The sequence below is a fragment of the Trachurus trachurus genome (genome assembly GCF_905171665.1).
Source record: "Trachurus trachurus genome assembly, chromosome: 24".
Taxonomy (NCBI): Eukaryota; Metazoa; Chordata; class Actinopteri; order Carangiformes; family Carangidae; genus Trachurus; species Trachurus trachurus.
Genome location: NC_139910.1, coordinates 3,542,197 through 3,557,503, shown reverse-complemented (window position 1 = coordinate 3,557,503; position 15,307 = coordinate 3,542,197). Strand labels below are relative to the sequence as shown.

The window sequence follows — 15,307 nt, the reverse complement described above, 5'->3', positions numbered from 1 at the left end:
TAGAATAATGTGTTTCGATTCATAGTAACGCGGAAAGTTTTCATTAAATTGAATCAGTGTTGTGTGTTTACACGGCTCTTCCAGTCCTCAGGTCAATAGTAAGAATCAAGTTGGTTTTTTTGAAGCCCTGTTTTGACTCTTGGAGAAATGAAGTAATGCAATAGTTTCCTAATGGCTTCCCTCTGACTTTGTGCATTCTTGTAGATGAACCAACAAAAGAATTTACTCTGCCTGCATCTGCAACTAAGACCTCCATCTCAGACCTAACTCCAAATGTGGATTATTCCGTAACGATATCTGCGTACGCGGGATCAGAGGAGAGTCTACCCATCACCGGCCAGATCACACGTGAGTCCCCTTCTCTCTTTTAGTGTGTGTGTGTGTGTGTGTGTGTGTGTGTGTGTGTGTGTGTGTGTGTGTGTGTGTGTTTAAATTAGCACCAGACATCCAACCAGATCCTTGTAAAGTTTGTCTGCAGCTGGTCAGTTTTTGGCAGGAAGTCACCAAGCTGATGATCTACTTTAATCGAAAAACCAAACTCATTGCTCAAACACCTAAAGGCCAAAGACGAAATACGACAAACGAAAACCTTCAAGAACAGTCTCTTCCTTCCTTTTTTTTTTTTTTTTTTTTAACACTGCAGCTCAGGATGAGTATTTTCAAATAAATGTGGTTTGATGAGGAAGTGATCATCACCGGGTTTATAGTTTCAACAAGAGATAATGTGACATTTTGTGAGATTATGTGAGACTATGCTCTAAAGTTGTGTTTCTCAACCTTTTCGGGGAAAAGTAAACCCTAAAGTCCCAAACCAATTTGGCAGCAATAGCATTGCATCATTGCATATTCACTAACAGTTCTGAAGGCAAATATGAAATTTCAAGAAGTCACTGTACACTTAACATTGCACGTTATTCAGTTTTACATTACGTTCCTGTGTGATATTTCACAATAAAAGTCCAGTTAAGAAATTCTGTCCACCGAAACGCTCAAAGAACACAGGAAGTGTTGAGTTTGTAGTAACGGAGTAATGCAGTAAATCTAAAAAGACAAAGGAGAGTGAATCAAAACCATCCAAATGTGGCTTCTTATTAAAATATAATTTCCCTATAAACATTTGGGATTGGGGAAAATGGCAATTAGTTTAGCATCTGCAGTTTAGGCAATAATGATGGCTCAGTCACTATTTTAGTAAAATGATAAATGTCTGTAAAGGTCACTCAAGAAATCTATAATTTATCATTTCAAGTATCATTTGCAGTTACACCAGTCCGAGGTCTGAGTGCCCCTGGTTGGGAAACACTGCTCCGAAGGATTGTAATATCATCCTGGAGCTTGGAAACAGTCTGAAACTGGAACAGTATTCCCAGCAGCTCCATTCCATCTATTTTAGCAACGCTGAAGTGTGAAGGCTGTTGACTGAAGTCCTGACAGGACAGTAATTCTGCCTCTGCGAGCCAATCAGGACTAACTCCAGCTGTGAAGTGTTTCCTGCAGTATGAGGACAAAAAGCCCCATTGTTTGAGAGTTGACAGGTATAATTCAGTCAAATGTAAAAGTAAATAATCTTTGGACGTCTTTATATTTTATGTCCACTGAAAAGGGGACTGTTGGGATTTTAGGATGTGAGGTCAAGGCTGGAAAAAAAAAAAAACGTGAGTCCATGATAACTGGGTGAACTCCATCTGCTGATGAAGATTATGGAAAAGCTCCAGAGAAATTTCTAAAATGGTCCTGATGGTGAGAGATTGTTTTCTCAGCTGCGGCTGTGTCCGAGGTGTATCTGTCTCAGTATCTGAGGCAGCTGTTGAATTTTTCAATGAGTATTTGTCAAGACCAAATTAGATAGACACTTCGACAGCACGTTAGGAAATGTATCGTCCACAGTGCGGAAAATAGTCCTTGGCTTCATCAGCGAGGGGAAATAAATTCAAATGAGACAAATGAAAACACATGAGCAACAAGACGTCAACAGCATCATTTCACAAGGTGTCTTTTTTTTTTTTCAAAATGATTTTTTTTTATGAATCATTGAAGTTATTGGGAAGTCTGTTCAGTGAATTGTTTCCCAGACCCCGCAGACCAGCAGCTGCCAGGAGGTTTCAAGATAAAAAACGATGGTTCGCTAGAAAATTAAAGTTTTAAGAAAGTAAAAAAAAACTGTTCCATTCATTTTTCTTACTTGCTTTAATTGTTTGAGAAATATGGGAATACGGTCTGCCAATAGCAAGGCAAGATAAGAAAGTGCAGTTGCAGCACATCAGTCCTGTTGAAAAGTAAAAAACATGACATTACATATACATCACTGGCTGAGTAGGGATCCAGATTTCCAGCGGAGAGTGAGGTCTTCTCTAATGTCATGGCTGCAGTCTGATGAGGACACTTGCTTAGCAGCGCCACACGCTGCTCTGATGACCTGACAAACCCCCCGAGCTCCTCCGGAGATTCCCCTGGAAATCTGTCAGAAACAATGACATCAACCTGTTCCTTCATTTGGGAGCTTGTTTTGTTTGTTCGTTGTATCGGCGGAGAGGAAATGCTGCTCAAGAAACCTTCAGAGGAGAAAATAAATCTCCTGTAGGGGAATCAAAAGACAAGTCTCGTTCCAAACGCTGAGAAATTTTTACATTTTATGAGTCCATAGGGTTGGGTTTTTTTATTTTTTTTTATTTAGGACACTTTCGACACACTGCAAAGTATCTGGATTGTCTCAAACTGTTATTTATTTTTTAATGACATGATTGTTCTGCTGTGTTTCAGTTGAATCAAGTGGCAGTGGCAGACCATCCAAGAAGCCAGACTCTACAGACTCAGTCAGTAAGTCCCTTTGTTCATTTATTTTAAACTTTGATTTTACATCCGTTGTTCCTCCTCGACTTTTCCACTTTTTTGTATTCTGGAGTTTTCTCCAGTTTTCCCTGCTGGGCGGTGTCCATCGGCCCTGAGCTCAGCAGCGAAGCACAACACCCCATTGTATAGTAATAATCAAAATTAGGCCCCCATAAATCTCTGAAGTATTTGGTCATCGGTTTTGGTCCCCTGCCGGCCAATTATGCCCATGTGAAGGAAGCTGCACATGCTCACAGGGGGGGTAGGGGGGGTCGTACTGTAGGTGGAGGCTGCCGTCGTAGCTCGGGGGAGCGGGTTGAGTTGAGTTGAGCTGAGCCGAGCCGAGCCGGGCCGAGCCCAGCCCTGAAGTGCTGAGAGAAGTGGAAACCATTACAGATGCTGATTTACAAGAGCGCTGCTGCTGCTGCTGCTGCTGCTGCTGCTGCTGCTGCCGCCCTGGCCCCGCTCTGAGGAGGATGACGAGCTTGTGCTGATTTTTCCTTCTTTTTCACGAGAGGAAAGTCACGAGGAAACTCCCCGAAAGCAGAGCAGAGCAGAGAGTCTCTCTCCTCCTCTACCTATAGAACCTCCTCACAGCCAGAAGAACCAGGGCTGGGCATCTAGCTACTGGTTTACTGGACCGGTTCCATTCTGATTCACAAGGTCCCCATTCGATTCGATTCAATCCAAGATTTATATTTGATCTATTTCAGTTTTAAAGGGATAGTTCACCCAAAATTAAAATTTCATACTCATTATCTACTCACCCTCATGTCGACTAAGAGCTGGGAGAAGTTTCAGAGTCCTCCGTGCCTTCTCTGAGTTACGGGGGGGGGGTCTGCGCAGCAGTATTTGTCCATATATAATGGTTGTGAATGGATACCACTTTTCTTCGTCCAAAAAGACACACCAAAAAACATCCAAATACCTCCATACTGCTCGTCTGTAATGTCCCTCTTGTATTGAAGCCCCGACATGAGAAATTGTTCCGAAAAAGATTAAATAAGTCTATATTTTAAGCTTGTTTGTGGCGGAAGCTCCCAGTGTCTCAGTTCACTGCTCTTCCTGTGTCAGTGCAAATCTCGCGGCGGAACAATTTCTCATGTCGGGGCTTCAATACAAGAGGGACATTACAGACGAGCAGCATGGAGGTATTTGGATGTTTTTTGGTGTGTCCTTTTGGACGAAGAAAAGTGGTATCCATTCACAACCATTATATGGACAAATACTGCTGCGTGGACCCCCCGTAACTCAGAGAAGGCACGGATTCTCACAGCTCTTAGTCGACATGAGGGTGAGTAGATAATGAGTGAAATTTGAATTTTGGGTGAACTATCCCTTTAACACCAATTTTGCTCGGTTGTGAAAGAGATTTTTGCAGAACTAATGCTGCAGATCGAAGATGGAACTCTCCAACCTGCTGCACTATTGGAAATATTAATGTTTACATTAAAAATGGACCCAAAAGCAGTTGCATTCATGCACATCTCTTTAACATGACGAACTCCAGAACAGAACAGTGCAACTCTTCATTTTCTTTATTTCTTTATTCAATGTGCACATTTCAACAGTAAATGCTCACCCTGAGGTTTCTCCGATTTTTCCCTGTTAAAAGGGTTTTCTATGGAGTTTTTCCTCAGTCGATGTGAGGGTCTAAGGGCAGAGGATGTTGTTACGATGCCATGTGAAGCCCTTTGAGACAAACTGTTTGTAAAAAACGGGCTATACAGATAAAATTGCCTTGTCTTGCCTTGCCAAATGGACACAACACAGTGTAAACAGCAGCGTGCTCCTCTGTGATCTCGTCCAGTATCGTGCGAGACTGACAAACAGGAAATGTCATACTACATTTAAAGATCGATCAAAGGATTTTATGAATCGATATCGGATCTTTCAAATGAAGCTCGATATGAATCGGAAAATCGATTTTTTTCAACATCCAGTGTGACTCTGAAACAACTCAAAATAATCAATACTTATTTTTTAATATGCTGACACTGTGACACTGAGCATGTGCAGAACATCTCCCTCCTGGTGAAGATGTATTTCCCTCTGTGTTAACTTCTTTTCCTCCATCACCTCCCTCGTTTCCTTCACTTCCGTTTCCCAGAATGCTCTGTGAGCGCCATCGCCGACCTGGTGTTCCTGGTGGACGGCTCGTGGAGCGTCGGCCGGCCCAACTTCAAGTTCGTCCGCAGCTTCATCTCCTCGGTGGCCGGAGCCTTCCAGATCAGCGAGGACAAAACCCGCGTGGGGGTGGTCCAGTACAGCGACGACGCCAGGTCTGAGTTCAGCCTGAAGGAACACCTGACCAGACCGGCGCTGATGAGGGCCATCGGCTCGCTGCCGTACAAGGGAGGAAACAGCATGACAGGTACGCTGTGTTTTATTACGGTGCTGGATTTTCCTCTTCAATTTGGACTGACATTAACTTTTAAAGGGATAGTTCAACATTTTGGCAAATTGGCCCATTGCCGTAATCGCTATAGTCTTGGCAGTAGGTTCGTTAACTTTATTTGTCGGTGTAAGCTGTTTTTAGAACGGCGGAGCAGAGCCGCGAGCTGCTCAGAGCTACGCTACGGAGGCTCATGGGATTTCTTGGTTTCCCTCATCAAACTCATCAAATACACAATCCAACAACTCCAAAACGCTCTGGTGGACAAGTTGTGACCTGCACATTCACCACGCTACGAGATAATAACACAACGTTACCACACAGAGTTGTTTTAGAGGGAAATGCAGAGACTGCTTGATGAAAAACTGTCCCTGACGAGAACGTGCATTAGCTGTTTTGCATGAATTTTCCTCTAAAACAACTCTGTCTGGTAACGTTGTGTTATTATCTCATAGCGTGGTTTTTGAGTTGTTGGGTTGTGTATTTGATGAGTTTGATGAGGGAAACCAAGAAATCCCATGACCCTCCATAGCAGAGCCCTGAGCAGCTCACGGCTCTGCTCCGCCGTTCTAAAAATAGCTTGCACCGACAATTAAAGGTAACGAACATACTGCTATGACTATAGGGATTATGGCAATGGGACAATTTGCCAAAATGATAGATAGATAGATAGATAGATAGATAGATAGATAGATAGATAGATAGATAGATAGATAGATAGATAGATAGATAGATAGATAGATAGATAGATAGATAGATAGATAGATAGATAGATAGATAGATAGTACTTTATTAATCCCTTAGGAGGTTAACCTCAGGGAAATTGAGGTTCCAGCAAGCAGCACTGTTGAACTATCCCTTTAAATAACTTTTAATTTTAACACATTTGTTCCTTTTGTTTTTTATAAAGTGCAATTATCCGTAACTGGAGATTTACGATCCATGATTAACACATTCACACATCTACAGAAACCAATATTTGTCTATGGTCGTGATAACATTCCTGTTACTATGTAGCGGTTATGATGATAAGGAGGTGTTGGTGGTAACCCTACACGGTGTGAACAGACGGCCTCTGGCTCTGCATTGTTTCAACCTTTAATCCGAGTTGACTAAAACCTGTCTGTGGTGTCGCTGCAGGCGATGCCCTCAACTTCATCCAGAGAAACGCTTTCACCGAGGCGGCCGGCGCCAGGACGGGCTTTCCCAAAGTGCTGGTGATCATCACAGATGGCACATCTGAGGACGCAGTGGAGAGCTACGCCAAGCAGCTCAGGAGCTCGGGGGTGGAGATCTTTGTCCTCGGTATGCAGCCAGAACAAGTTTATTACATTCCACATCTTACATTTTCCATCCGTATTTAATGCTTTTAACTGCTGTTCACAACAAAAGGCAACCTGCGATGACACAATAATGGAACAAGGTGAAATTCCAACATCATTAACGTTACAAGCGAGTGATAGCAAGTTTTATGTATGTTTACGCACGGTGCTTCGCTGTCAGACTTTCCACAGGGCTGAGGATGGATGGGGGAACAGAAGTGGGCTGTTACCATGGGGATTGAGTGGGCTGGTAGTTAAAAAATAATAACAGCTCATCTTTTTTTTACAGTCAGTGAAAACGTTTTCACTGATAGAAAAAAGCACTTTGTATCCTCCCTAAGGTTCTGCAGGAGGAGCTGGTAACACACACGACGACCAGCCTCGTAAATGTCCTCAGCTCTTAGAAAAATAAACTTCAACCTCTGATCATTTTTCTGGAGCTTCTCCAGGGTTTAACTAGATTTTAATGGGATGAGTGCGCTGGGGTTTTCTCCAACCACACAGCAGCTGGACTTCCTCTGAGTTTCAATAGTATAAAGTATCAGCGCTCAGAGGTGGACGAACTGTTCAGAGCCTTAGTTTCAGTAGAAGTAGCAACATCACAAGGCAAATGTGCACAGTTATTTCAAAATATGAGTAAGATACAAAGGTAATATCTGCAAAAGTGACTTTGAAAGTACTCATTATTGATGTATAATGTACTGTAGTTGTATTGGCATTGGAAAAACAGAAAGAGAACATCATCTGTAATACTCTACTGATCTCATGGAGGAATTTGGATCAGAGAAGTGATCAGTAAGTCCATCTGTCAGAGGAATGACGTCGTGTGAACGCTTGAATATTTCCATCCTGAAAGTTGTGGAAAATCCTCAAAAAATGGAACCACTTGAGTGAAGTACCTCCTTACTGAGTACTTCTTAACTGAACCTTGAAGAAGGGTTACAGTCTTCTTCTGGCGAAATGTAACAGAACGATATATGATCGTAAAACCAGACTCCCACCAGCCTCATATCTCCTGCCAACGTTCTCGCACTTTCCAGTAGAATAAAAAAATGAGAGCTTCTAATATCCTAACATGGAAAACAAATGGTTCACTTTTTGTGTCTTTATAAACTTTTATACACCTGTTGTGTCTGAAACACAGTTATCTGATCTGGCGTATCAGTCAAACAGAACATTTTCCATCTTTAAAGGGTTATTTTAAACCCAACTTTGATGTTTTTTTTATTTGTCTTGGTCCGTCTCAGGAGTCCAAAAGGCAGAAGAAGCTGAGATGAAGCTCATGGCCTCCACGCCTCACGGAAGCCACATCCTCAATGTCGCCAACTTCGACCAGATCAAGAGCGTGCAGAAAAAGTTCATCACTCGGGTGTGCGCCGGTGTTGACGATCAGCTCAGCTCCCTCGCCAGCGGAGAAGAAGGTGAGATGTGGTGAAAGCTCCACTTCTATCTGTTATATCTGGTCCTGCTGTGACTTTATATTGGTGAAATCCACTGTAAACCCAGTCTGTCCAAACATAACAGTCTTTAGACCAACGCCTCAAAGCTCCAACCAAAGCTGAGAAACTGTCAAGTTACACCTCGACTGTTTACTCTGGAAACATTTGGACAGAGCGCGGCGCCACAGATTGTTAGGCTAAGCTTCTAGTTTCATATTGAACAGTTATGAAAGTCAAATCTGATTTGTACATTGTAAGATGACGTGGTTGGTCTTTAATACAAAAAGGGGGCTGCCGCTTCACCCGGCTGGTTCTCTGCTAATGTGCTGGAGGTATCAAAAGTGTCCAAACTGAAGAAAAAGATCTCCACACACTTGGATCTATGCAATTTCACTTCATTGAAGGCTAAGCTTTCGGTCTCAGACGACCTTCATCAGAGCAATACGGATGAAGGTCGTCTGAGACCGAAAGCTTAGCCTTCAATAAAGTGAAATTGCATAGATCCAAGTGTGTGGAGATCTTTTTCTTCAGTTTGGTCTTTAATACAACAAAGAAGGAAGTGCATCTATGAAAATCTGATATAGTATGTTTAGGCCATTTCAAATTGTGAGTCATCTCATCCTGTAATTCTGATTCTTGCAGTCATTGAGCCGGCCTCTAACCTCCAAGTCCTAGAGGTGTCTTCAAAGTCTTTACGGGTCTCCTGGGACCCTTCCATCGGGGACATTTCTGGGTACAAGCTGCAGCTGATCCCCATGATGGCCGGCGCCAAGCGTCAGGAGCTGTACGTGGGCGTGGCCCAGACCTCCGTGGTGGTCAGAGACCTTTCTCCAGACACACAGTACCAGATCAGTCTGTTTGCCCTGAAGGGTCTGGCACCCAGCGAAGCTGTGGTGGTCACGGAGAAGACTCAGCCAGTTAAAGTGTCACTGGGTGAGTACAGAGTGGTGACTTTTATGGCCAAAAGCCTCTGGATGAAGTGACTGTTTATCATTGCTTGTTTGAAATTCATAGAGCCCAATGAGAGGAAAAGTGACCGCAAACAGACACAGATGTTCTCCAACGAGACAAATATGACCTCATAGAAATGAAGAAGAACCACAAGTAGAGACAAAAAAGGAACTTAAAGAGACACAAACTTTAAGTCTAAGTCTAATCCACCCATTAGACCAGACACAGTATATTATAGCCCTTAAATGAAGACCACAGAGTCTTAAGATGGTGTAGAAAACAAAGGGATAAAAACTTTTTTCTTCACCCATCTAGAATGTTCTCTTGGAGTGGATGTTCAAGCTGACGTCGTGCTCCTGGTCGACGGCTCCTACAGTATCGGTTTGGCCAACTTCGCCAAAGTGAGGGCTTTCCTGGAGGTGCTGGTGAACACCTTCGACATCGGGCGAGACAAAGTTCAGATCAGCTTGGTCCAGTACAGCAGAGACCCCCACACCGAGTTCTACCTGAACACCCACCACGACCTGGCCGCCGTGGTCAAGGCCGTGAGGACTTTCCCCTACAGAGGAGGCTCCACCAACACCGGCAGGGCCATGACCTACGTCAAGGAGAAGATCTTCCAGAACAACAGAGGAGCGCGAGCCAACGTCCCTCGCGTCACCATCCTCATCACCGACGGGAAGTCGTCCGACGCTTTCCGGGACCCGGCCACCAAGCTGAGGAGCGCCGACGTGGAGATCTTCGCGGTTGGCGTTAAGGATGCCGTACGATCTGAGTTGGAGGCCATCGCCAACACGCCTGCAGAGACCCACGTGTACACGGTCGAGGACTTCGATGCCTTCCAGAGAATTTCCAAGGAGCTCACACAGTCCATCTGCCTGAGGATCGAGCAGGAACTACGCAACATCCTTCAGAGACGTAAGTAAGATCACGACGTTACTCCTCTACGCTGACAACACTGTGCTTTGTTTTGTTGATTCATGGCTGAGCATTGTTCAGATTTGTTGTTTCAGTTTCCAAGCTAATGCTATGCTATGGTTCTGTTGGGGTCATTCCTATGTTCCCACAGCCTTATGTTCCCACATTTCTAACTTTTGTTGTCACTGAAAATTAGGCCCTATGTTCCCACAGCCCTTTGGTCCCCACCATTGGTTGGGTTTAGGCAATGAAGAAAAGAGTTGGTTAAGTTTAGTATAAAAGACCCGGTAGAGGCTAGACAGGCCAGATAGATAGAGTCCAGATAGGTAGAGAGAGTCCAGTGGGAACATAGGGCCTAATTTTGAGAAAAACATAAGGCTGTGGGAACATAAGGCTGTGGGAACATAGGCATGAACCCGTTCTGTTTAGTTGAAATATGATTGAGTTTCTGACTGTTTCTTACCACCTTCTTGAAATGGAACTCATGAACCACCAATGGTCTCAGTAGCTTTGGTTGGTTAAGTTTAAAGATTCATAGTTTTCAAAAAGACAATGTAATGGTACCTGTTCTTTAGCACCCAACTGTTGAACTCTGCTGTGTTGTGGTGGCCTAAATATTACAGGACAGGGTTTGTGAAAATGAGGTCAATGGTTTTGCTTCTGACTGTCAACAATTGGGTTTTTTTTTTAAGGAAAGAAACAGATTTTTAAAGAAGGTTCATGCTTTGGCCCAAATGAGACTCGGCACCATTTGTTTGGTTTACACCACAGTAACCACTCATCTGCAGCAGATTTAAAACATCATGATTGAAGTTTAAATAAAGCAGCTCCGAGTTGACAGTCGTCCATATATTTTTAATTGTTTGTGAAAAGAGTTGGAGGCCTTTTCCACTTTGGTTTGGTTCTGGAGTGGGATTGACTTGGCAGGTTTCACACTAATAGTTGCTTTGGTTAATCCGCGGCACATGCTAGATTGCTATGATTGCAAATGTACCATGGGATGCATCAAAAACAATGAGTGTGTTGCTTTCAGGATGTTTTGCTAGTTTTTATTGTTTTGCTATAGAACTTAACAGGCTGAAAAAAAATCTGATGTGGGTTTAACACCATCTTAAATAAGTTTGTTGATCGTGTTTCTCAGCTGCCACTAGTTTAAACTACAGTTTCCTCAGCATCAAACATGGAGGATGTTGTAACGTAGTGATGGGTATAATGCAGTATGAGCTGTGGTGACTGTTTTCAATCACTCCAAGGCCTCAGCAAAACAGACTGGGGGGGAAAGAAAATCTAGATTTTTAATTGAAGCACATGTTGTAACTCTACCTGTCAACTGTTGTTTTGTTCAGTGATCAGAACAACATTTGAACAATTAATTACTACAGCACTCAGATGTAACTCTACCAGCCTTCACTTTGGAGGAGAGAGCTAGAAGAATAGTACAGACAGTTTATCCATACGCACACAATTACTTTCACGCCGCCGTGCCAAGCGCACTCTTTTTTGGGGCCAATCCCTCCTCTTTTACCTCAATGTGTTAAACACATGTCCAGCTTTTGATCATCCAAGGCCAGGGAGAGTTCCTGCATGTGGAAATGTTAGAACTGGGTCAAATAGTGGTTTTTCAGAGATTTCTTTGCATTTGCTAAAACCTGGTTGGAGCTCCAGATGACTCGATTGTTGTTACCACACCAGGATCAGGTCCAGACCAGACCAGACCAGACTAGACTAGACTGTCTTTTCTGTCTGGAGCGTTTGTCCATCACGTATCCATAAACAAAATCTGGACTCTGAGGTGCTTTTGTCTTTGTGCTGAAATCATTAGCCAGCCCCCAACATCTGGTAGTCAAGTTTAAACAAGTCAGAAGAGTTACTCGCTAAAAAGCTGCTTCAGCCACGTAAAGCCAGAAATTAATGAGTCTGTGTGAGTTTGCCAGAAGGAGCTCCCAGGTCTGCCAGCATAAAAATCTGACTCATACCAGCTTTGATTGCTGATTATATAATTCTTATATAATAATGACTTTATGTCAACAAAGAGAAGTGAGCAGCTTCCATCCAAGAGCCTCCACAGTGGAGCGTTTCACAGCAGCAGCAGCCGTCCTCACGGTGTGTTTAGACCACGGAGCTGTCAGAGTGTGTGTCTTTGTTAAATGGTGCGTAGGTCATCTCCTCCGACCCCCCGGACTTCTTCATCTGCTGTCGTTCCCTTTTCATCTTTGCGCGAAGCGAAGTAAAAACCACATTTAAAGATGATAAAAGCTCAGCACAGTGAGCCTCGTGGGAGGATTTGTATTTTTCTTACCATCTATCTTACCAGAGCTGATTGCTCATCCAGGTGTCAGACTCGTCAGCCAGCTGCTTTTTAAGGTCATTTGTTCGATGTATGAAGCAGGAAGATAAGCTGCAGACCACAGAGACTGAATGAATCAGACTTTTAGTGCCGGTCTTATGGGAAAATAACCTCTTCGGCAGCAAACTGTGTGTGTGGGCCCTACGATCTGTAACAGACCTGCAAAGATATCACATTTTTGAGTTTAAATGAACATAAGAAGGGTTATTTAATTAGAAATCTGACTTTGATTCTGCTCCTCGACCATCGATGAGGCAGCAGTTGTGTTCAACTTTTGGTTTCTTGTTGCTGAGGTGCTGCTGAGTTGTTGATTGCTAAATATTTATCCTTATCTAATGTTGGATTGGTCCCCGTTGCCTCCGACTCAGCCATATGTAACATCACAGACGCTCAAACACACAGGAACCTTTTGATGTTCCAACATGAAGGGGGAAAAGAAAGAAGTTAATTAAAGCTTCAGAGGTTCATCAGGCCTTCTTGTCTTGCCAGATAAAGTGAGCTAAGTGAAAAGTGAAAACGTGGTGCTATGTACACACCAGAGCCAGTGGTACTACTCTACAGGCTCCATCTGTTTATGCACGGTTGGATTCAAAATCAATGTGACAGGGAGTATTTCAAGGTTTCATTTGATCTGCCTGTGTTTGATTACAGTCACATTTTAATCCTCTTACTTCTCCACTTTTCTCCACAGAGCTGGTCCAACCCAAGGGCCTGACCTTCTCCGACGTCGGCCCCCGGAGCTTCATTGTCTCGTGGGAGATCGACGCCGACAACGTCGAGTCCTATCTGGTCAAGTTCAAGCCGGAGCAGGACGCCGACGGCCACTACGTTTCCGTGTCCGTGCCGGGGAACACGCTCACCAGCCTCCTGCCCTACCTCAACCCGCTCACCCGCTACGAAGTCAACGTCTACGCTCAGTACGACAAGGGGGAGAGCTTACCTGTCACCGGCTTTGAGACCACTTCAGAAGGTAGAGACATCTACACTCAACCTCTCTAACTCAAACTCAAACCTTTGACTGTAACCCTTTGCAATAAGGAACACAAAATTAGAGTAGTTACTGAGGAACTAATGGGGAACTAATAAGGAACTAATAGGGAACTAATGAAGAACTAATGAGCAGTTACTGAGGAACTAAGGTAAACAAAATTAAAGTACTTACTCATTTTGATGTCTCACTTTACTTTAGGGTACACAAAAAGGGTAACTAATGATCAAGTAATAGTTCTTTCCTTATTAGTTCCTCAGTAATTTGATTAGATGTTACTGAAGAACTGACCATTAACTAACAGTTAGTTCATCATTAGTTCCTCAGTAACTACTCATTGGTTTGTCATTAGTTCCTCATTCGTTCCTCAGTAACTACTCTGATTTTGTGTACCTTAGTTCCTTGGTAACTACTTATTAGTTCCTCATTAGTTCTTCACTAGTTCCTCTTTAGTTCCTCATTAGTTCTTCAGTTACTACTCATTAGTTCCTCATTAATTCCTCATTAGTTCCTCATAAACTACTCTAATTTTGTGAACCTTAGTTCCTCGGTAACTACTCATTAGTTCTTCATTAGTTCCTCAATAACTACTCATTAGTTCCTCATTAGTTCTTCATTGGTTTTTCATTAGTTCCACAGTAACCACTCATTAGTTCTTCATTAGTTCCTCAGTAGTTCTTCATTAGTTCCTCAGTAGTTCCACAGTAACTACTCATGAGTTCTTCATTAGTTCCTCAATAACTACTCATTAGTTCCTCATTAGTTCTCCAGTAGTTCCTCAGTAACTACTCTAACTGTGTGTACCTCATGGTAAAGTTTTACCCCTCTGACGTGTTTCAGAGCGAGGCCCGGTGCGAGGCCTGAGCGTATCCGAGGAGACGACGAACAGCTTCAGAGTGTCATGGCAACCGGCTCCGGGAGGCGTCATCCGCTACCTGCTGAGCTACGCCCCCGTCGGGGACGAGCGGTCGCAGCTGGAGACCGCCACCGTCGGCCCGGAGACCACCATAGTGCTCCAGCAGCTTCGGCCCAAAACCACCTACCGGGTCACCGTCACCCCCGACTACCAGTCCGGTCCCGGAGAGCCGCAGCAGACGGACGGCACCACCAAGGAAGGTCAGTGCAGCTTTTAATGAACTCATTCACATCTCCTTCCTGAGCTCACTTCCTGACATGGCACTACACGCTATGACATAAGACCTGCGGTGATGTAGAGCTCTGAACCAAGGGTGTGAAAACCAAACCAAACCGAGATGAAACAGCCAAGAGTTCAAAGGGTTAACACTCAATGATCAACAGATGTTTTAATGAATCAGATCGACACAGCGGTTTGTTTGAAGCTTCGATAGGCGGCGGATCTTTCTCCTCAGTGGCGTGCACAGACTTTTTGAAGGGCAGGGGCGAAAAGGAAAAAAAAAGGGCACATATAACGCGTCCTCGCCACTGAAGAGGGCACTTTAGCACGCCTTTTGGCTCCTAGAGGGCACTTTAGCACATGTTTTGGCTCCTAGAGGGCACTTTAGCACACATTTTGGCTCCTAGAGGGCACTTTAGCACATGTTTTAGCTCCTAGAGGGCACTTTAGCACACATTTTGGCTCCTAGAGGGCACTTTAGCACACGTTTTGGCTGCCATGACGGCACTTTAGCACACGTTTTGCTCCTAGAGGGCACTTTAGCACACGTTTTGGTTCCTAGGTGGCACTTTAGCACATGTTTTGGCTCCTAGAGGGCACTTTAGCATGTGTTTTGGCCGCCATGAGGGCACTTTAGCACACGTTTTGGCTCCCAAGAGGGCACTTTAGCACACTTTTGGCTCCTAGAGGACACTTTAGCACGCGTTTTGGCCGCCAAGAAGGCACTTTAGCACACATTTTGGCTCCTAGAGGGCATTTACACGTTTTGGCTCCTAGAGGGCACTTTAGCATGCGTTTTTGCCCCCATGAGGGCACTTTAGCACGTGTTTTGACTGCCAGGGCACTTTAGCACACGTTTTGGCTGCCATGACGGCACTTTAGCATATGTTTGGGCTCCTAGAGGGCACTTTAGCACGTGTTTTGACTGCCAGGGCACTTTAGCACACGTTTTGGCTGCCATGACGGCACTTTAGCACGTGTTT

At 44.0% G+C, this 15,307-nt stretch overlaps 1 protein-coding gene across 1 annotated transcript in view; it reads left to right on the top strand.

Moving 5' to 3' along the window:
- Positions 1–15,307, top strand: part of col12a1b (collagen, type XII, alpha 1b) — a gene marked incomplete at its 3' end in the record, with an annotated part of 171,033 nt that overhangs the window by 6,728 nt on the left and 148,998 nt on the right. The window contains exons 4-12 of the mRNA XM_084000189.1: positions 205–348; positions 2,761–2,817; positions 4,940–5,203; positions 6,365–6,529; positions 7,794–7,967; positions 8,628–8,918; positions 9,252–9,854; positions 12,893–13,171; positions 14,030–14,305. Coding sequence (XP_083856315.1) covers positions 205–348; positions 2,761–2,817; positions 4,940–5,203; positions 6,365–6,529; positions 7,794–7,967; positions 8,628–8,918; positions 9,252–9,854; positions 12,893–13,171; positions 14,030–14,305 — 2,253 coding nt within the window. The remainder of the gene's footprint in view (positions 1–204; positions 349–2,760; positions 2,818–4,939; positions 5,204–6,364; positions 6,530–7,793; positions 7,968–8,627; positions 8,919–9,251; positions 9,855–12,892; positions 13,172–14,029; positions 14,306–15,307) is intronic.